At 35.7% G+C, this 20868-nt stretch overlaps 1 protein-coding gene and 1 pseudogene across 5 annotated transcripts; one reads left to right on the top strand and one right to left on the bottom strand.

The window, feature by feature from the left end:
* Positions 1–5865: 5865 nt before the first annotated feature.
* LOC142611465 (chloroplastic group IIA intron splicing facilitator CRS1, chloroplastic) lies at positions 5866–20820 on the top strand. 5 transcript variants are annotated; one of them, XM_075783577.1, is made up of 11 exons: positions 5866–6777; positions 7279–7810; positions 9781–9911; positions 10810–11160; positions 11244–11400; positions 12942–13234; positions 13363–13422; positions 13650–13831; positions 14875–15012; positions 16621–16707; positions 17883–18168. In XM_075783577.1, exons 1-8 carry the CDS (start codon positions 5989–5991, stop codon positions 13692–13694), a joined length of 2358 nt encoding a protein of 785 aa, XP_075639692.1. In that variant the 5' UTR covers positions 5866–5988; the 3' UTR covers positions 13695–13831; positions 14875–15012; positions 16621–16707; positions 17883–18168. The 5 variants fall into 5 exon arrangements, with proteins under 5 accessions (XP_075639692.1, XP_075639693.1, XP_075639691.1 ...); XM_075783578.1 differs by lacking the exons at positions 14875–15012; positions 17883–18168 and adding an exon at positions 19467–20820; XM_075783576.1 differs by lacking the exon at positions 14875–15012.
* On the bottom strand, positions 17724–20235 carry LOC142628475 (LEAF RUST 10 DISEASE-RESISTANCE LOCUS RECEPTOR-LIKE PROTEIN KINASE-like 2.4; annotated as a pseudogene).
* Positions 20821–20868: the final 48 nt, after the last annotated feature.

Raw genomic sequence — 20868 nt, 5'->3', positions numbered from 1 at the left:
ATTGCTTTGTTCAAATAGACTTGCGTTGCATCCCTGACCTGAGCTGCGGTGGGTCTCTTTATTTTTGATGATCTGTATAAAACTTTTATTGTAAACAAAAAACGCAATGGGTTACAAAGGAGTGCCACAGACAGTGGCTTGCTCCAAGAGAATTATATGAAAGAAATTAGAAGGAGCTGAGCCCAAAACAAAACAACTAGCTAATCTATTGGACAAAGACCATGAAGCCAGGACGTGAGCAGCCATGTTAGCTTCTCTGGGAGTCCATTTAAACTCATTTATTTCTAATAGTATGATAGATATGTCTCATGCCAGTTTTAATATACGATATATGATATATCAATGTACTTGCTATGCAACGTAAGGATATTTTTGGAGTAGATGGAGGAGGAGGGGAGAGTAAAGGGAATGGTGGTTATAATAATTAAAATATTGCACATTTTTGCCAGTTTTCATTCTCCTCTCTTCAATCTCCCTCCATCCAAACGAAGGTAAATTACGAGCTAGGTTATCTATATGGTTTCAATTACTTCTCAATGCTTGGAGCAAAGCATAAATCAAGCTACTTCGTAATGCATTTTCTTCTTCTTAAAACTACTACTTATTAATGCATGTAAAACTGAAGTACAATTTTGGTGATGGCACTGGCATTTGTTGTATATAAGAAAGTTATATGCAAATATCCATCAATTCTTCTAATGTCAAACACGTTGCCACAACTTATACATAAATCAATTTGTGATTGGATTAAGTCACTTATACATAGATTCACCATGGCACTATGGGCACTTGGTAAAAAAATGAAAACTAATCCTATAACTATATATATGTAAGCAAGATGTAGCAATGTGTATGTCCTTGTACTTTTCCAACATCCAGTAAATACTACATATTTGAGTTTACGCTTGCCATAAGATTTGGCATCTTATTCCTAGTTAGATGATTGAGTTGAAACTCAACACTATAACAAGGAAATTATCTCAATTCTGGAAGGAACAATCTCTCCTTGCTATAATTAGTTTGTTCTTTTAAGGACCTCACACAAGTAGAAATTTATCCGATAAGGATTAGGTGTCGTTAAATATTAATAATTTGTCACACTAGACCAAGGCACAATTCTTTTTCCAAGAGCCTTGTAATGGCACTGTCCAATTTTCCGAACAAGGGGAGCGGGGTTTGAATCCTTCTACCCTGCTTATTGAAAGAACCAGGTAAAAAAAAAAAAGGGCTTGCATGTTGTAACCTGGAACAAACCTTTCTTGGAAGAAGAAGGAAATATCAATTTCTTCTTATAACCCATCTATGAATAATAATATTTAATCAGTAGGTTGCTCTCTTCTACTCATTTTTTTTCCAGCAAAAAAAAAAAAAAATCATTACCACTTGAACTTCCATCACTTATTTATTGCATTATTTTTTTGTGTACACCTATTTTATCAGTGTTTATTTGAATTGTGTACATAACACCACTAAGGCATAGGAGAATGTATAAGTGGTTGAATTTGAACTATACACATGGAACGGCTGTGACTAAAGGAAGAAGAAGCGTTGGCTAAGAGATTTTGTTTTGGTTCGTGCTAAAGGCATGACTGCCTTGGGAAGTAAGATTTGCACCTGGCATGATACTCAAGCACTCACAAAAAGGGAGATAGTGACTTTCTAAGGTCAGAAGCTATGAGGACACCCCTTATTGGTTAAATGCATGATGGACCACCTCAAAGATACGTGTATCAATCACAGTACTCCTGATGCCCCTCTCCATGTCCAAGATTTATTTCCTAAGCAGTGGCAAAGTCACCTACTCACAGGTCCTAGTGCCATGTTGGTGCAATTCTTATCCTCTAGTCAGCAGATAACATCACAGCTGTGAAAATGTCCAAAATAAAGAAATGATGACTTGACACCTGTCTTTTTACTCAATCATATTCCTTAGAGTAGAAAAGGAACATGCAGTTGTGTTGTTAGGGTAAGAACCTAAATAGATATTTGTAAAAGAGGATAGAGAGTTGGTAGGAGAGAAGAACAACCTCATTGTAAGAAATGGATGTCTTTTCACACATAACACAATATGAACAGAGCAAGAACATTACATTCTTGCTCAAACCGTGGTTTTTCATCCCTTCTATAAGGATTTCCATGTACATCTTGTGTTTCTTTCATCAGTTTCTCCTTCTTGTTTAAATGTGCATCTTTTTCATGTCTTACCATCATCCTTTTCTTCTTGTTCAAGCGTCACGTCAAAGCTAGCATCTGGTCAAGCTTTCTCGAGTAGATGTACTGTTAGATAACTTGTTTACTTTCCTATATAATCTCAAATCTAACTTGCATGTACAAATTGATATAGAGCAATTTTAACCAATTACTATGTCAATGATTACTAGATTTAATATTTAAATATTTTCCAAGCAATTTTAATTGAAGAATGAGAAGATTAGCAATTTTAACCAATTACTATGTCAATGATTACTAGATTTAATATTTAAATATTTTCCAAGCAATTTTAATTGAAGAATGAGAAGATTAAATTAGTCCAATTAAATAAAACTCTCTCTCTCTCTCTCTCTCTCTCTCTCTCTCTCTCTCTCAAGAGGAAATAAAAATCAATTCCTATCTCCTTGCCATTGTTTTATTTAAAAAATCATGTAACTTATATAAATACCTTAACAAGTTTATTTAAATAAAGAAACGTAGATGATGATGTGGTGGGCCTTTTTCGCAACTGCAGGCTAGGCTGCCTCTTGCCACGTTATGGCCCAATGGTTCTGGGTAGGAGACTTAAGACTAGCTTGACTGCAACACGCCCTAAGCCAGCTTGTGCACAAGCTAGAGCCCCATTTTGCCAAGACCTTGGACACGCGCCCACTGTAGGGGAAATTGTTACAAAAGAGTTATCGCAGGCAGGTGTAATATGACAATAATAAGGAGAATATACTAACTGTCAACCAGAAAGTGAAAAATACTAAATCATGATCTTAATAAAGGAAGAAGCAATGCAATAACATAAATGCAACATAAATAAGGTGATAGCAATAGAGAAAAGGAAACAACACTAATGCTTGATCAATAAAAACAAAGGAAGAACGGTCAGTCTGCCGTGCTTAACTTTTTTGCGGAGTTAAGTCCAGGAAGGGAACCACTCTTCAATGGGGGTAATCTCATAGGGAAATCCTGCCATGAAAATTATCCACTTTGAGAAAATGGGCCTAAATGGCTTATCCTCAGATTTCTTAATTCTCACTAGAGAGTAGGCTTTTAGAGGGAGAGAAGAGAATAGCCCATTGGTACATGCCCACTACCACACTCTTGTTTACTCTATATTTTTCTCTCTAATTTTTTTTCTTTCTAAGTTTTCTGTTCTAATTTTTACTCCCTTTCTTGCTTTCTTTTCTCTCCGCTCTCTCTTGTTCCCTTCTGTTCAGTGGTTCTGTTGTTGTTCCCCCCCTTTGTGCACGGCTGAGGTCCTTTTTATACTGCCTACCGTAACAGATTTTTACTATTTTACCCCTTAACTGCTTTTGTCCTGGAATGGGTGTCCTTCCCAAACCACGCATTGGTCTGTCAGTTGTCCAGCCATCACCATTTACTTGTGCTGGCCGTGCCACATCTCATTCCTAGACAAAAGAGTCTTATTTTATTTGCTTGCTCACCCTGATATTTCCATTCGGATAAGGGTGGACATTCTCTCTCACTATCCCTCATGGCATACTCCTAGTGATCCCAACTCATATATTTCCTCTTTTGGATCGTATGCCATCCTAGCAGGACATTTCCCTCAAAAGAGTTTGAGTGAAAACCCCAGAATAGGCTTTCCCCTTCTCCCCACCGCTAGACCATACACTCTCTTACCTCTGACCCATGGCCCACCACTCTTGTATTGGTTAGGTACAAGTTGGTGGTGTCTGAGCCTTATACGTGCTTTACTTCCATGTGTGTCCATGGCTTGTCTGCATGTTCTGCTACTCGTTCTTGACCTTTTGTGGTGTGAATTAGTCTTTAAGCTTTTATTATTTATGTCTTACTTCTTTCCTAGGCTGGGTCTTGCTTAATCGTGGGCTTTTCCTTCTCCAATCCATTCCTTACCCTCTTTTGCGAGTTGGTTGACACTTCTGTCATGCCATCTCGTTGTTCTTGCCATGCTATTATTTGACTTATGCTTGCTAAGCCTTTTTTGGACTTGCAGTACGCTTTCATTTTGCTCAATTCCGGTAGCCCAGCATTATCCTTGGGCTAGTACTTATGTTGTTTTGGGCTTCCTTGGCCCATTTCATCGCTTCTAGGCTTCTTTGGCCCATTTCATTCTGTTGGGCATCCTCGCCCCGTTTCATTTCTTCGGGCATCTCAGCCCATTCTAATTCTTCATTCTCATGGGCTTTTACCAAGTCTTATGGGCTTCTTGAGCCTAAATTACTACATCCTTTACTTTCGGAGTTTATGGGCTTTTCCACCAACCCTATAATTACTTAGTTCCTTCATTTGGGCTCATTTGGCCCATTCTTGCTTGCTTTCCATTTTTCATAATACCCATGGGTTTACCACTTCTTTCTTCGGGCTCATTTGGGCACGCTTGCTTTATTTGAGGCCCTTTTGCTATTTCTTTTTATGCCTATGGTTCATTATTCCTGCTATTCGGGTTTAATGGTTTTTTTTCTCAATTAACTAACTCTTTCTTTCCATATTATTGAGCTTCTTTCTATTATTGGGCCTTCTTACCAAAGTGGGCATCAATAGATGATTTGATCAGTCATATAGTTAGAAAAAACTCTACTCAAGACCTTTAAATGAAGATAATTTATTCTAATATATACACATGGTCATATAACTACTAATCAATGCAAAAATCATTGTGGGTTTCAATGATTATGGAGCCTTTTAGAAATGATCAATTTATAAGAAATAATTTATTTTTATAGGTTCGGATGGTCACGTGGTTGTTCTCCCCTAATATTGAGAATAATGACTTTTAATATTTTTATCTTCACCTCAAAAAGAAGCAAAAAGAAGTCTTAGCTATTTTATTTTAGTTTTTTAACTTCTTTGTGCATATACAATTTTTTTAGGGTAAATACTATTATTTTTTTAGGGTAAATACTATTATTTTTATGTACAATTGTAAATAAAAAAAAGATTAAAGGAAAGAGACTTAGAGGGCGTTTGGATAGCCTGTCCACGTCCAAGTTTTGCTTTTTTTTTTTTTTTTTTCAACGCGTTTTTGTTACTGTTCATTGGCCATGAACAGTGATTTTAGGCCAATGAACAGTAACTTTTGGAATGAACAGTAATTTTTACCCCTTTAAAAATTATTTTGCTACAGTGTTTTCAGTTTTCAGTTTTCAACAATAAAGCTGAGTTTGGATACGGATGAAAAAAGGGGCGTCTGCGTTCAGCGTTTTTTTTTTTTTTTTTCCTTCTGCTGCACGCGTTTCACAGGGGACAAGGCTACTGTTCATGTTACTGTGCATGAACAGTAGCCGCATTTTATTGACTTTCAGCACATTTGTGGGTCCCGTGTACTGTTCATGGGACCCACAAACTTCACTTTACAGATTTTTTTTATTATTAAAAATGGGTCCCACAGTACTATTCACACATTTAAAAATTATTTTGCTACAGTGTTTTCAGTTTTTAGCAATAAGCTCTATCCAAACGGACCCTAAGTTTTATCCAAACAGACTCTTACATGCATTCAAGTTAATTCAACTTGTATGTACGCCATAAGTTGAAATTTTTTTTAAAAGAAAAAAGAAAAGAAAAGAAAAGAGAAGAAAATAAAGAAGATAATAGAAGAGACTTACTTATAAGAGATGAAAAAAAGAAAAAGCAAATCAGGCTTAAAAAAGAAAAAATTCAATAGCCTAACAAAATATCCATTCCATCTACCCTGATATTCCATGGATATTTATGATAAGAAAGTAAAGAAGAAAAAATGTGCCACCAAAATCTGTCTTCTCAATTCTGCAAAAACTTTTACTCACTCTCACTCACTCACTCATGCCTTCAATTCTCTTCCTCTCTTCCACTCCCCATTTCCCCTCCCAATATTCTCACCCCACCATCTCATTCTCCTTAAACCCAAAACCTCCCAAAACCCATAACCCCACTCACACTTCCAAATCCAATACCCCTGCTTCAACCACCACAAACCCAGAATTCTCTGTTTCCTCAAACCCACTTTCACAATCCAATGCCACCATTAAAGCTCCCACACCTCCATGGATGAAGGGTCCCCTTCTTCTTCAACCCCATGAAGTTCTTGACCTCTCCAAACTCCACACCAAGAAGAGCTCTAACAATGAAAGACTGGAAAAGTCTGATAAGGCCCTGACTGAGAAAGTTGGTGTCAGAGGGAAGAGAGCGGTGGGAAAGATCGTTAGGCGAATTGAAAAGCTTCAAAAAAACGATCTTTCTGAAGAAACCCAGATGAGTTCTGGTGAGTTTGGGCTTGAAGTGTGTTTGGAAGGGCTTGGAGAAGATGGTAGTAGTGGTGAGAGAGTTATAGAGAAAATGCCATGGGAGAAGGATGTGGAAAAGTTAGTTTTTCGGAGGATGAAGAAGGAAAAGGTGGTAACTGCTGCGGAATTGAGGCTTGACAAGGCCTTGCTTGAGAGGTTGAGAGGTGAGGCCGCTAAGATGAGGAAATGGGTGAAGGTGAAGAAAGCTGGTGTCACTCAAGGTGTGGTTGATGAGGTTAGACTGCTTTGGAGGAGGAATGAGCTTGTTATGCTGAAATTCGATGTCCCTTTGTGCAGGAATATGGATAGAGCTCAAGAAATCGTTGAGGTTCGGTTCATGTTTTCGTTTTGTTTTTTTTTTTTCCTGAACGAAATTGTACTTGTTAATTCTTTATTTTTAAGGGGACTTATTGAAACGGGTCATAGAGTTGTTAGATAATTGACGTAGGATATTTCTAATAGCATGAAGATTACTACTTATTTATGTAACAATAGAAGATAGCTGTTGTGATTTAGAATTAACTTCAATGCTTATAAGCTGGAATTCAACTACTAATTAGGGTCAGCTGGGGCCATTTTGCCAACTTCCAAAAAGTCTTTGGTTTTTGCAAATTATCCCCTGATTGTTCTTCAACACAAACAAGTGCTTAGCTTTTAAAATTAATTTTTTTCTAATTATTTGTCATGCTACTTCTCTTATTAAATTATTATTTTGTTCATTCTTGTATAATGTTTGTTTGTTTGTTTGTTTATTTTTGTGTGCTGAATACGTTTGTTTTCTTTTTATTGTTCCGATGGTTGCCTTTGTAATTCATTTCTTAATATGCAGATCAAGACTGGAGGTTTGGTTGTTTGGAGTAAGAAAGATAATCTTGTTGTATATCGAGGATGCAATTATCAGTTAACTCCGAAGAAATTTCTAAACACTCGTGCATGGCTTGCTGGCAGTCGAGAAATGCCTCTCTACAAAATAAGTCAGCCACAGTGGGAAAGAAACTCTGATACTTTTCAAGTTAACTCCGATGAAAGTGCTGTAGTTGAAAAGATTTGCAGAAAGGACAGTAAGAGAGAGACTTTGCATAGTAGCATCTTTCTAAATGAAGATTTGAATTGCCAACCAGTATGCGGATCGCTTTATGAGAGGGAAATGGACAGGTTATTGGATGGCTTGGGACCTCGCTTCATTGACTGGTGGATGCGCAAACCTTTGCCAATAGATGCAGACTTACTTCCTGAAGTGGTTCCTGGATTTAGGCCACCATTTAGGCTTTGTCCACCGCATACTACAGCAAAGTTGACAGATGAGGATTTGACATCCTTGAGGAAGCTTGCTCGCACTTTACCTACTCATTTTGTCCTTGGTATGACCTTGTCTGCTGTCATATTTCTTTTTTTGATAGGTAATCAGAGAAATATTATTAATAAGTAAAAGATGAATAATACAAACTGTTCATAATGATGAACAAAAAGAAATAGAAGAAACAAATAGCCAAACAAAGGAGAGGGAAATCAAATAGTTAATCTAAGGGAAAACAAAAACTCTGGAAGAGACGAAGACTCAGTAAAACCCCAACAATGAGACCACTTAAAAAGACTACGCTGGCTTAAAACCTTTAACTCATCCAACGTCTTCTCCATGTTCTCAAAGGAACGACGATTCCGTTCCAACCAAACAATCCACATTAAGCACCCTGGACATATAATTTTCAGGAAACATAGTAACAATATTATATCTACATCTAAAAAAAGCTAGGACAAGAAAGAAGCAAAATGTACTTATCAATAAAGGAAGAGAAACTATACCCCTAGATGAAGTCCATGAAAACATTGCATAACGTTGGATATTTACGGACTATAAAGAGACTTATTTGTGTATGACAGTCACTATTATTATTACATCTTTTAAGATCAGATGTAAATTTTTGAATACATCTATGCTATGGTATCAATATTATGTAATTGTTTGTGATTCTCTCAATCTTTGTAATTATTTTATTTCATTGTGAGAAATGACTTTTTGGACGCATCTAAAGGCCACTAAATTTCCTTTGATATTTAAGATCTATCTTTTACGGTGAAGGGGTACATTAAAGTTGACTGAGGTATAGTATACGAATTTTATTATTTTGGTTTGATGACCCTAAGAGGAAGTGGGTTAAAATGAGAATCCTTTGATTTTTAGAGTTTGAACTGAAATTAAACAAACCTATGGTGCTCCCACTCATTAAAGCTTCTTGTTTCAAGACAAAAATGTAAAAAATAAAAATTAAGAAGTAAAATGCTTCTTGTTTCCCCTCTTGAACACCTTCTCCTTGGGATTTCTGTTGGGAATTTTCCATAAGTGCAATAGGTGGGTAATTTAGTATTGTTGCTTCTAAAGAAACAGAAAGAATATAGAATCCGTCATTCACATGAAGTGAAGTTTTCTTTTGCATATGAAGTGAATCACTACTTCACCATACAAAAAAAAAAAAAAAAACTCATAGGCTAAGGAGAATACTAGAAAATTCTTATGTAATGTTTTTTGAAATATGATTTTTGCGTGGAATGGGCTTAAAACCTTTTGATATGACCAGATTCTTGTTATGTGTTTGGTCATGTTAGACGTGTTCTGGAAATTTCCAGTGTAACCAAGTGGTGGATTCCTATGTGGCATCTGCAACTTTTCAAGCATACTCAGAGTTCCTAATTTAGTATAATGCTGCGATGAATGAGTTAACTAATCTCATCTGTGCATTAGACAGGACATTATCTAAAGTACCTTGGCTTAAATTTTTGAGCAATAATGGCTAATTGTATCCTGTTCATTGTGTTCAATGTGTTCACCCTTAAACTGAGCAGTAGTGAAGAGTCCAGACTTAGGGACAAGGAATTTAGTCTCTCTACACATGATGGCCATATAAATGAATCACCTGAATTTATCCTTTCCTCTGAAAATATCTTGTAGACTTTATTGATTTCATTCCAAAAGCATGCACTTGAATATCAATATGACACTTATGTACCTGAGTATATGGATCTACAATTCTGTTTCATAACAACTTTAATCTTTTGTAATTGTACCATAATAATATAAATTTCAGTAAGTATTATATAATGCATCCCCAGAAAAAGTAGTCTTCAAAAATAATAAAACATATATTAATATTTGAAAAAGTAGAGAATGAACATCATGGGTCTATTTTAGGCACATAATTTCAATATCATAAAGAATATTTTTCAATTTTGAATCTGTTTATCATGCTAGATATTATTTGCTATGCTAGCTGGCGTGCATGAGCATGTCTGTGTCATCAAGACTTTAATTCCAGCTTTCCTCTGATTTTTGAAGGGAGAAATAGAAAACTTCAAGGCTTGGCTGCAGCTATCTTAAAACTTTGGGAAAAAAGTCTTATAGTGAAGATTGCTCTGAAGTGGGGAGTCCCAAATACAAACAATGAGGAAATGGCATTTGAACTCAAGGCAAGTTTGATAGAATATAGACTTTTGGGCTGTAGATAGGTGAGGTCTATGACATGCCAGTATTTGTTTTGTTTCTTATATAAAAGGGTAAAGTCTACCTATATTGATCATTCACAGGCTTTGACCGTGCATGTCATCTCAAGGTGACAGTCAGGCAAATAAATGGCCGACTGTTTGGGGCAAGGTTGCCCACCCCTTGATCTCCTTAATGAATATCAACTTGATCCAACTATGATAGCTTCTGATCCATGTTACTTGTGCTTATATCACCATATCATTGCTGCAGTGGATGTGGTCGCTGCTAGAATAATTCTTCATTGATCTGAACATAAGAACACCTGTTTTGATGGCTGTTATACTTGGATTTAGAAGTTTGGTTTCTGGAAGGATCATGGTGGTAGGCTGTGATGCCACAAAGGTGAAGCCCACTGGCGAAGCCAGGGGGGGGCCATGGCCCCCCCTGGCTTTTAAAAGTTCTTTAACATTGGTTAAAAAATTACAAATAAAACAAAAAATTTATCACTGGCCCCCCTTGAAAATTTAGAGTTTAGAATTGGCTGCACAACTTTTTTAACTAATCCAATAAAAGTCAAACCCAATCAAGCAAAATTGAAACAAAATACCCAAAAATAATAAATTTGGTATGATAAAAAACCTCATCTGGCCCATTCCGGAGACCATGGCACTCCCAAGTGCTAACAAAACCCTAATTCTTCCTTTAATAATTTTGTTAGAGTTAGCTTGGCCCCCCCTAGAGAAATTTCCTGGCTTCACCACTGGTGAAGCCAAGCTTGCCTATGCACATATGTACATAACCTATGCTTGTGATGCTATCTATTCCTGCCCATGCATTTTCTCCATGGATATATATTTATTTGAAAATTGATTATGATTGCAGATTCTTACAGGTGGGGTTCTTTTGTTGCGTAATAAGTTTCTGATTATACTTTATAGAGGAAAGGACTTCCTTCCTGGAAGAGTAGCAAATTTAGTAGCTGAGAGAGAAACTAAGCTCAAAGGATTTCAACTTCATGAAGAGGGTTCACGTCTTAAAGCAATTGAAACTATTTTTGTAGATAATGGCCCAACAGAAAACACTAGTATGTCTGGAACTTTATCAGAATTCCAGGATATCCAAACAGAGTTCAGGGACCTGAAAAAAGGAAATTCAGATGTTGAAATTAAATTTGAAGCTGAAAAACAAAGATTAGAGAGTGAACTAAGAAAGCAAGAGCACAAGCTTTTTATTGTAAGGGTCAATTATGTACTTGGACTTCCCTTTAATCTTATTTCATCAAACTGTTTGTGAAATATCTGTTGTCGATTTCGCAGCTTAACATAAAGATTGATAAGTCAATGAAGGAGTTATCAAAGTTGAATGCTGCATGGGCACCTGCTGAGCAAGATGCAGACCAGGAAATGATGACAGAAGAAGAGAGACTATGTTTTCAGAAGATAGGACTGAAGATGGATAGTTGTTTAGTTCTTGGTAATGAAAATCTTACTTGTCTAGATGTGTAATAGCTCTATCCCATATCCTTTATTTTCTATAGAAGGCAGTATTCTTGGTTAGCTGTTTAAGTTCTAAACTATTGATTGTTCCAATGTCAAAATTGGAAATGAATTTACTCTTAGGTAGAGTTATGTATTAGCTGATAATAATTTCTGCAGAAATTTCTTTTTGGCATGATATAGCTTAATTATTAGTTGCCTAAAAAATGTGTATCATGATTAAAAGGAGTTTAAGTTTTCGTTTTCATTTGTTTCTTGTTGAAGCATGCTGCATCCTAGTTGTTTCCTTTCAATTTGTATCCACTGTTATGTTATTGATGTTTCTCTTTTTTTATTCTTACTTATCAATAAAAAAAAATTGTATTTTCTGTTATGGAGTGATTAAATGGCAGACACATTATTTTTTACTATGTGATTGTATTTTGATGAGTAACCCTGTGAGCTCTTCTGGTATCTTGTTACTTTTCTTTAATTTTTTTGATTCACACACACACACACACACAACTTTTAAGGGAGGATGGGGTAAGTTATACTACACATAACACACTTTCTTAAACAATGTGGGATAATTACTCTTCTTTTTTAGAGACAAACACACACACACACACACAAGGGAGAAGAAATGAGGTTCTAATACAAAGACACACCACAAACTCCACTCAAAAGTCATGATAATTTTTAATGGACGGTGGGACAAGTTATACTCCACACAACACACTCTCTTAAGCAATGTGGGATAATTACCCTTTTTATTAAGTTATGTTTTAACATCTGAAATCAACATCCTGTGCTCAGTAATTATTTCTTAATAGAGTGAATAAATAGAAGAAATATGCTATTTTCTACTGTATTTTATTTTTGATGAGTAACCTTGTCAGTTCTTGTATCTTGTTATGTCTATATTAATTTACTCAATTTTTAAGATCTGAATTCAACATCCTGAGCTTAGTAATTACTTCTGTAAATAGTTTACTCCTGAGCACATGGGCCTTTCTGCTTTTCTTCTTATTCTTGGTCTTAATGGATCCTCCTCTTGTTTTGGGGCTATAATTTAGGGGCAGAAATGTCAACTCTCTCAGCGAATGCTATTCTAAATTGATCTGCATATTTTAATGGCATTACTTGAATGTGCAGCTTTTATGGAAATAAATCTGTAAAATATGACTTAAAGCTTATTTGAGGAACTTCATCACATTAAATTTTGTCTTGCCTATGCTCTACAGATTTGGCTCACTCTTGTATGTGCTATTCTTTGTCAATCCCACTGACTTTTTTTACATAACCAACTATAGCTGGGTGCCTGTGTGACTGTGTCCGGTTTTATAAAAAGACCGTAGAGATGAAAAAGTCCTACTTACTGCCATAACTTTGCTTCGGATCAAATGGTTCTTAAAGGAAGTAATGAAGGGACAAAAATTATTTCTGGAAGTAATTTCAGAAGCAGTAGTCTTAGCTGCTGCCTATTTTGTTAAAGTTATTTTTTCTGTTCACACATACTTTGTTTTATGTTGGCTTCAGGTAGGCGTGGGGTCTTTGATGGTGTAATAGAAGGCCTGCATCAACACTGGAAATACAGAGAAGTAGTCAAGGTGATTACAATGCAGAGATTGTTTCATCAGGTCATTTACACTGCTAAACAGCTTGAAGCAGAAAGTGGTGGAATTCTTGTTTCAGTGGACAAGCGAAAAGAAGGTCATGCTATAATTATTTACCGTGGGAAAAACTACAGACGGCCTCTAAAATCAGAGCACAAGAATCTTCTGAGTAAGAGAAAAGCATTACATAGATCCATTGAGATGCAGAGACTTGGAGTAAGTCAAGTTCTTATTTTGTTCCTACTTCATCATCTCCTGGTTCTGTAAGGATATTTTTTCCAATCCATATATGTCATCATGTGGTTAGAGACTGATTTGAAAATTTCCCCCCGTTTTTGTCTTAGTCGCTGAAGTATTTTGCTTATGAGAGACAGCGGGCAATCGCAGATTTGAAACTCAAATTGGTAATCTTGAAACTTAAGCTTATACTTGCATCTTTCTAAAGTAGTTTATCATCAGCCTGGCAACATCCTAACTGAAGCAAGCTTTCAGCCTTTTCTTGTTGACCATTTCAAAACTGTATACCACATTATCTAATTACTCAAATCTCTACATTTTTTTCTGTGACTGTCTAATTGGTGTATACTGCAGCCAGAATCTTGGTTTCATTTTTTAGCTAATGAGTTTGCAGGCAGAGCTGCAGGAAAGCAGGTTGAGCGATCAAGGAGAATGTTAAGTCTTACAAACCATTAGGTATTGTATTTATCATGCCATGATTCCTCTTACAATGTTCGTCTTGTTTGGGAGATGAAGGATGTGGACATGCCATTGGAGGGGGATTCCCCATCTGCTACTCACCAAATTACTTTGCAAGTAAGGCTTTAGGTTGAATTCAGATAGTTTCCTTACAGACATGTTATCCTGTTACTTTTTTTTTTGAGTAAAATGTTATCATGTTACTTGATAGCCCTATGCCATAAAGTTGGGACAAATTTTAATTTTTATATTATGATTTATGAGTAAAATACTAAATTCAGTCATTTTAGATTTGCATCATTGTACAAGGAACACTTTTGATATCCTTAGTTTAAGAATGATTTGGGTACCGTGGGCCTGAATTTGTGACAAGATTTCTCTGAGAATTGATGTGAGGGAATGTCAAGGTGTAAGCTAAATTCAGAAGGTGAGCCCCATATATATTTGTGCCTCAAGGGCATCAATTATGGGCAAATTTCCCTCTGGTTAGGTGCTACATTAGCATTCATCCAAACATATTGAGCCTCACCACTTGATATGACTTCATAAGTCATTAATACTGGCATATTGGAACTGAAAATTCATCTAAATTGGCTTTAGGATAGGCATTATGAATGTGTCATATGAACTCCTGCAACATAGATAGGTGTTTTTACCTTTGGTTGTATCACTGTATGATGAATTAAGCTAAAGCATCTATAAATCTATAAGTTACACTGCTTGAAATATTCTCTCAAATAGGACTGAATTAGTATCTCATATTCATGCGGCTAGACTAAAAATTATTCACTCTTTTATGAATGGACCACTATAGATACTCGTCGGGTTATCCCCTACTAAAATACATATGGTCAACCTTGACTAATTTGTTGATGATCCATAGCCGACCCCAAAAAATTGGGACTAGGGCTTTGTTGTTGTTGTATCATATATTCTTGCTTTGAGGCAACTTATTTTAGTTGACCATCTCCTAGACCTTCTGTATCAATCAAAATTTGTGATTAAGTACATCCTACATTAATTTTCAAGATAGTTCCATGTATTATTCTTCTCTTGAAAATACCTGAATAATCACATAAATGAATACTTAGATTTTCTTGCATACGTATTAACCAATAGTTGGGTGTTAATGACTGCGTATTGTGATAATTGCAAGAAAGTGCTGAACGAGTGAGGATACAATTAGAAGGTTGCTCAGCTGCATCAAGTAATCCTTCTTCTAGGCTTGACTGTGTTTCTGCTATAATACCTTTGGTGTTGCTCATCTTCTTGTTTATGGGCCATTTAAGTTGACAATGGTTAGCCTTTCGAGACTTTAGGCTTATTAAGTTGACGATGTTTAGGCTTTTGTGAATTTGCTATACTCACTATGTTGTTGAATTTGTTATTAGTAATTTTCCAAGGTAACAAAAATTAGTAACTGGATCTCTCCTTAGACGTAGGACAAAGCCAAAATGGATACAACAATGAAATTGAAGAACAGAAAAATAAAAATTAATTTAGGAACCAACACTCAGGCTTGCTTGGAATCAGCAACAAGAAAGAAAGCAAAATCAAAGAATCAATGCCAAGGGTTGTTTGAAATTGAATCATAGCCAAGCCAAAGGCCAATTTTGAATTACAAAAATACCCTTGACTCTAGTAAAATAAACAAAATACTAGTAACCTAATTGAATTATAAGATCTAAAATACATTCCAATGATTCAATAAAAAAATATAATTGACTTCTTCAATAAAATAAAATTGTCTTCATGCTCCCTACGTCACTCATTTTTCCCTTAGTTTGTTTAAAGTTGATTTCATTTTTATTGATCCCATGCGTGGGACTCCATTTAGTATGATATCTAGTAATCATTTTCTGTTTCTACTTTTCTGAGAGAATATTTCGTACCATAATCCATGTGTCTTGTAGCCTTTGGGAGGTGCAAAGAAATAATTATTTTAATTTAGTCTTATTAGTTTTTGGAGTTAATTTAATTTAATTTTAGGTGATAGTATTTAGGTTTATTACTTTATTTTTTTATTTAATTTCTTAGAGTCAAGGGTACTTTTGTAATCTGATACTTTATTTTTATTTTTATAAGTAATAAGTTTTATTGATATAAAAAAGGAACACCCTAGTACACAGGAAGTGTACAAGGGGTCAAGAAATCAAATACAAAAATTGCAAGAGTCGTAATCTGATACTTAGGATTTCTCAAAGTAAGTTAGAATTAGGGTTTAGTGTAGATAGTCTATATAAGCAAAATATGAACTCTTATAAGAATTGAAAGATTTTTGATGACGAATAAAATTTCTCTTCAAATTCATCTAATGGTTTGGCGCTAGCCAATTGTAGATACTGACTCCTAGAGGTTCTTTTTTGTTTGGTGCTGACTCTAAGCAAGCCTAGGTGTTGATTCCTAGGTTATCTATCCTTTGTTTTCTTCTTGTTTAATTTTCATGTTGCATCTTTTTGGTTTTGTTTTGTGTCACTTTGTCTTTGCTTCTCTTTTATTATGAACTGTATAACCCTTGGTGCAATCATTAGTTGTTACTATATGTGACCAAAGCATGTTATATGTTTCTCTCACAAGACCGCAAATGATGCTAATTCTAACTTCTCTCCCTGTTCATTCATTTCTTGCCTTATACATTTCCTATGTAAAATTCACTTTTATTTGAAGATTGTTTGAGATTGAGATGAATTTTCTGAGAACCATCATGAGCTACTTTCATTGAACTGTAAACAACTAGAAAGCTACTCATGATCACATGGAATATTTAACTATGTCTATATTCTATCAAACTTGCCTTGAGTTCAAATGCCGTTTTACTTTAATTTAGACTTTGAATAATATCATTTAGACTTTGACTTTTCCTTTTGGGTAACTTGATACTTTGTCTTTTGAAATATTGGTTTTAGGTCTCTTTTCTGGAATTGTTGGATCCACAATATCAATCATCATGGCACTTCGGTAGCTGAGGATTGTCAAAAACTTTAAACAATCTGGTAGGTACTTTTACATCCTTTGCAATTATGGTGTCCCTCAAAATAATCAATAAGAAGACCAGAATCTACATTTTGACCATTATTAAAGTGTTTCAGTTTATTTGTAAATTTTCAATTTAATCAATATTAAGTGATCAATATTTTCCAATTTGCTCAGCTACTCATTATACAAAAGTATAAAAATAGCCTGATCAAAAGGTTCGTAGTTTCGTAGTTGATTGTTTTGAGCTTCAAAAGGTTTGGCAAACTTCCTAGGCACCAGAAGCAATCATGGACTGTATATTATTTTCCTCTTAAAAGAATGCATGTGATGGAGTTTCTGGAAGTTTTCAGTAGTATTACTTTGTGCTACTTGAATTTTATTTGTTCAAAAATGTGTTTTATGGTTCTCTGAGATCAGTGTAGATATATTAAATATGCATTCAGAGGTGAGGTCTAGTTTAAAGCATGCTGCAGCATTTCATATTTTACATAAATTTACCATGCTGAATTGTGAGACTGTTATGTTGGGATAGAAAGGCCAATGAGCTCTAGCTCGGTTGGCATCTCCTCTCCTTGTAAGTGTAAAGTGGAGGGTAAGGTCATGGGTTTAAGACTCATGAGGTATTTGCATAACTAACCAATAATAAATGAATTATACTGGTGTACAGAGTTAAAATAAAAAGAAAAGGGTGTACCCTGTGCACAAAGCTCCTGCTTTTGTAGGGTTTAAAAGAGGTCATAGTAGGCAGCCTTTCCCCAATTTATTGGAAAGGCTGATTCCTGGAGTACTGAATCAAAAAGTTAAAAAAGTGTGGGGCTACAGTTAGTCATGTTGGCAGAAAGTGTAACATTTGGCTGTAGGTGTAAACCATGACATCCATAAGACTAGTCTATGATGGTGTGAAGGAGACTGTGAGAGAAACAAATGGGTGTACATCAGGCAATCAAATAAGTCCTTCAATGTTCTCCATCCATCATGTCAATTCAATTTTTAATCTAAAATTACACTAAATGTAGAACTTCCTAACAGAATTTCAGTATGATAGTAGAGTCTCAACACTGTTTTTGGAAGGATTTGGAGAGGATGTTGTGGAACGGCCTTTTGGACTTCCTAAAGGGGAAGAAGGAAAAGGCTTTGGTGGAACTTGAATAACTTCATGAATCCCTTCTAACATATCAACTTCCTTATGCAGGGAAGGTCGGTCAGATGGATTAGATTGTATGCACCACAAACCCACTAGAGTCATCTTTCTTGCAAGTTCTTCCACTGCTTTATTCATGCTCAAGAGCAGTTTTAAATCCCCTTCTAATTCAAGACGGTTGTAGATCCAGTGCAGGAAAAATGTTTCACTGCTATGTTGGATCCTGCATCAGTGTTCTTTCTTCCTGCTATCATTTCTAGAATCATCATCTGATAGCTAAAACATCGGATTTGTGTGAGACTATTCTGAAGTTTCTTGAAAATACTTTGCGGGCAATGTATCCAACTATTCCTCTTGCACCTACTAGTGACATGGTGCTCTCTTTTCTGTTGCACAATTTAGCCAGACCAAAATCTGAGATTTTTGGACAGAAATCTTGGTCCAAGAGGATATTTTGTGGTTTTATATCAAGATGAAGGATTTGTGTATTACAGCCTTGTGCAAGGACTCCAGGCCATGTGCAATGTCAATTGCAATATGGTAAATTATTTCCCATCCTAAGGGGGGAATTTTGTTTAATTTACTATCATCATATATGTACTTTTCAAGAGATCCTTTTGACGTGAACTCATAGATAAGAGCTCTTTTGGATCCCTCAAAACAGAAACCCAGAAGAGTGACAATGTTTACATGGGCAGTTCTACTGATGCTGACAACTTCATTGAGAAATTCTTCTCCATTACCTTTTGACTCACTCAAAACCTTCACTGCCACTATACGGTTATCAGGTAGCTTTCCTTTGTATACATCACCGTACCCTCCTTGACCTAGTTTGTCTTTGAAGGAGTTGGTCATTTTCTTTATGTCTAAACATATCTTTTGGGAGCAAAGGATCCGCATTTCTTTAGAAAAGCCTCTACATATTCAGCTCTCTTTATTTTCTTCTTCCAGAAGACTACTAATTTATATGATGCTGACTTCAGTCTAAGGCACAAAGAATGACTACTGTTTCTATTATACTGCAGACTAACACCACTGATGCTGCATAGATTAAAGAAAGCAAACATGAGGCATACATCCTTCAAGTTAAAAAAATATATCTATTGTTCTTCAGTCGATTTTTATCTTTGATTTCTGAAAAATATAAATGAAGGGAAAGGGATATCACTTTGATAAGTATAATACCTATTAAAATGTTATTCCTTAAATTGAACTTGGATCCTGCAACAGAAGCATGACACCAAACAGTGAGTGATATTATTTAAGCAACCAATTGACTTTCACGTGTTATAATATATGAGGTTGTAGGGTCAATATGATAGAGGTTCTACAGTGATTATTCAGAAATGAGCTGTTGTCTCTCTTTATTGATTTGTACTTTCAAGGTTGTTATGATCTGCTATGAAAGTCAAGAATTCAAGGCTCATTAGTTTGATCCATCATGATATGATACTCTCTATTTTGTCTCTGGCTTCAATTTCCACATAAGCTCGATAATTTGGACTATGAACAGAAATTGCTCTATTTGATACTTTCTCCTGGACAAATTGAATGCATGCTTAGTATGTAAGCATTCATTATAATTTATCCCAAAAAATAGAAGTTAAGCATTCATTATAGCATGTACTTTGACAGGGAAAAAAACATAGTTCTATGTACCTTCTGGACATCTGAAAGTATAAGGCTGATAAGGGCAAAAGCAGATGGGTTGGAAGTAACTGGTACTATCCACAATGCCTTTCAGAGCTGACACATTCTGAACATGCTGAATGATCGATAATCCACTGGACCTCAAAGCCTTGATTCAGAACTTCAGTAAGAGATGAAACATTATCTCTAATGGCTTTTGCTGCTGTTTTAAGTACTGGGACGGTGGTACTGGAATTGCATGTTCTATTGTTTTCAACATTTGGATTAGAGCCAATTGTATAAAAACCAGTATCAGAAAATGAATCATTATTATGACAGCAGAATGCATTGGAGGCCAAGGCTGGAGTGACTGATGAGCAACCGTAGAACAAGGTAAGGTTTTCAAAGTCAGGAGCATAGCCGAAAAGGTAGCTGATGGTGGTGGCAACTATTGTTGTATAAATCTAATCTAGCAAGCCTTAGAATATGTATTTCATGATTGATCAACAAAACCCGGAATCTTTCTAATGTGATCTGTAGAACAGGGAATCCATCCTGACACACGAGCTTGAATTCTGGAATGCCTCAGTATGAGGGTAAGGGATCTCCTCAGAAAGGGTAGCTAATGTTGTGGAAACCTCCACACTTGAATGGCCGACTACCCAGAATAGTGCTCATCGGCTGCAAATATAGATACTGGAAGAATATAAAAGATGACGAAGCTAAGATGGAGAAGCTGGCGAAGCATGGCACTGAATTCATTGGCTTCTAACATTGTAAGGAATAAACAATCAAAGAGTGAATATAACATGGTCTACAAAATCACCTTTGGTAGCGGGCTCTTTTGTGGAAAGGTTGGTTGCTAGGCTCTCTTTTTCATTACCAAAAGGGTTTGACCAATGAATTATTGTGGTCCATGAAAATAAAAGCTTTGACCAATGATACCACCCATGGACAAAGTGCAGCTAAGTCTTTGATGTGCCGGTCAAACGTAAATGCTTTTATTTTTTCCACATACAGGAAAGATCATTCCCATTTTAGTTAAAAGACAAATCCTGTCTAATGGTATATGCTTGTTATGGTGTTGAAGATCTTGCAAGTCGTAAGATCAATTTATCCATGTACCATTGTAAGGAAGCGAAGAAATCATGGTTCTCGAGTGTGTATTTTGCTTTGCTTCATGCAGTGTTCATTTTTCTTGTGATTCAAAATTTGGGTGGGCAATGCACAATTTTGTGTGGTAATATTTGGGAGGTGAATGGATTCTTTCATTATCTTCAAAACCTTATTTCCTTTACTCTAAATTTTATAATGTAAAAATCTTGATACACGTTGAATGCTGAATAGCAACATGGAGTGAAGGGTCTGGACCTGTGTAATTGAAAGTAGAAACAGAAAACTTTTATTT

Source organism: Castanea sativa, chromosome 1 (assembly GCF_040712315.1).
Source record: "Castanea sativa cultivar Marrone di Chiusa Pesio chromosome 1, ASM4071231v1".
Lineage (NCBI taxonomy): Eukaryota > Viridiplantae > Streptophyta > Magnoliopsida > Fagales > Fagaceae > Castanea > Castanea sativa.
The sequence above is the reverse complement of the archived record's forward strand: the minus strand, read 5'-3'. Positions and strand labels throughout refer to the sequence as shown.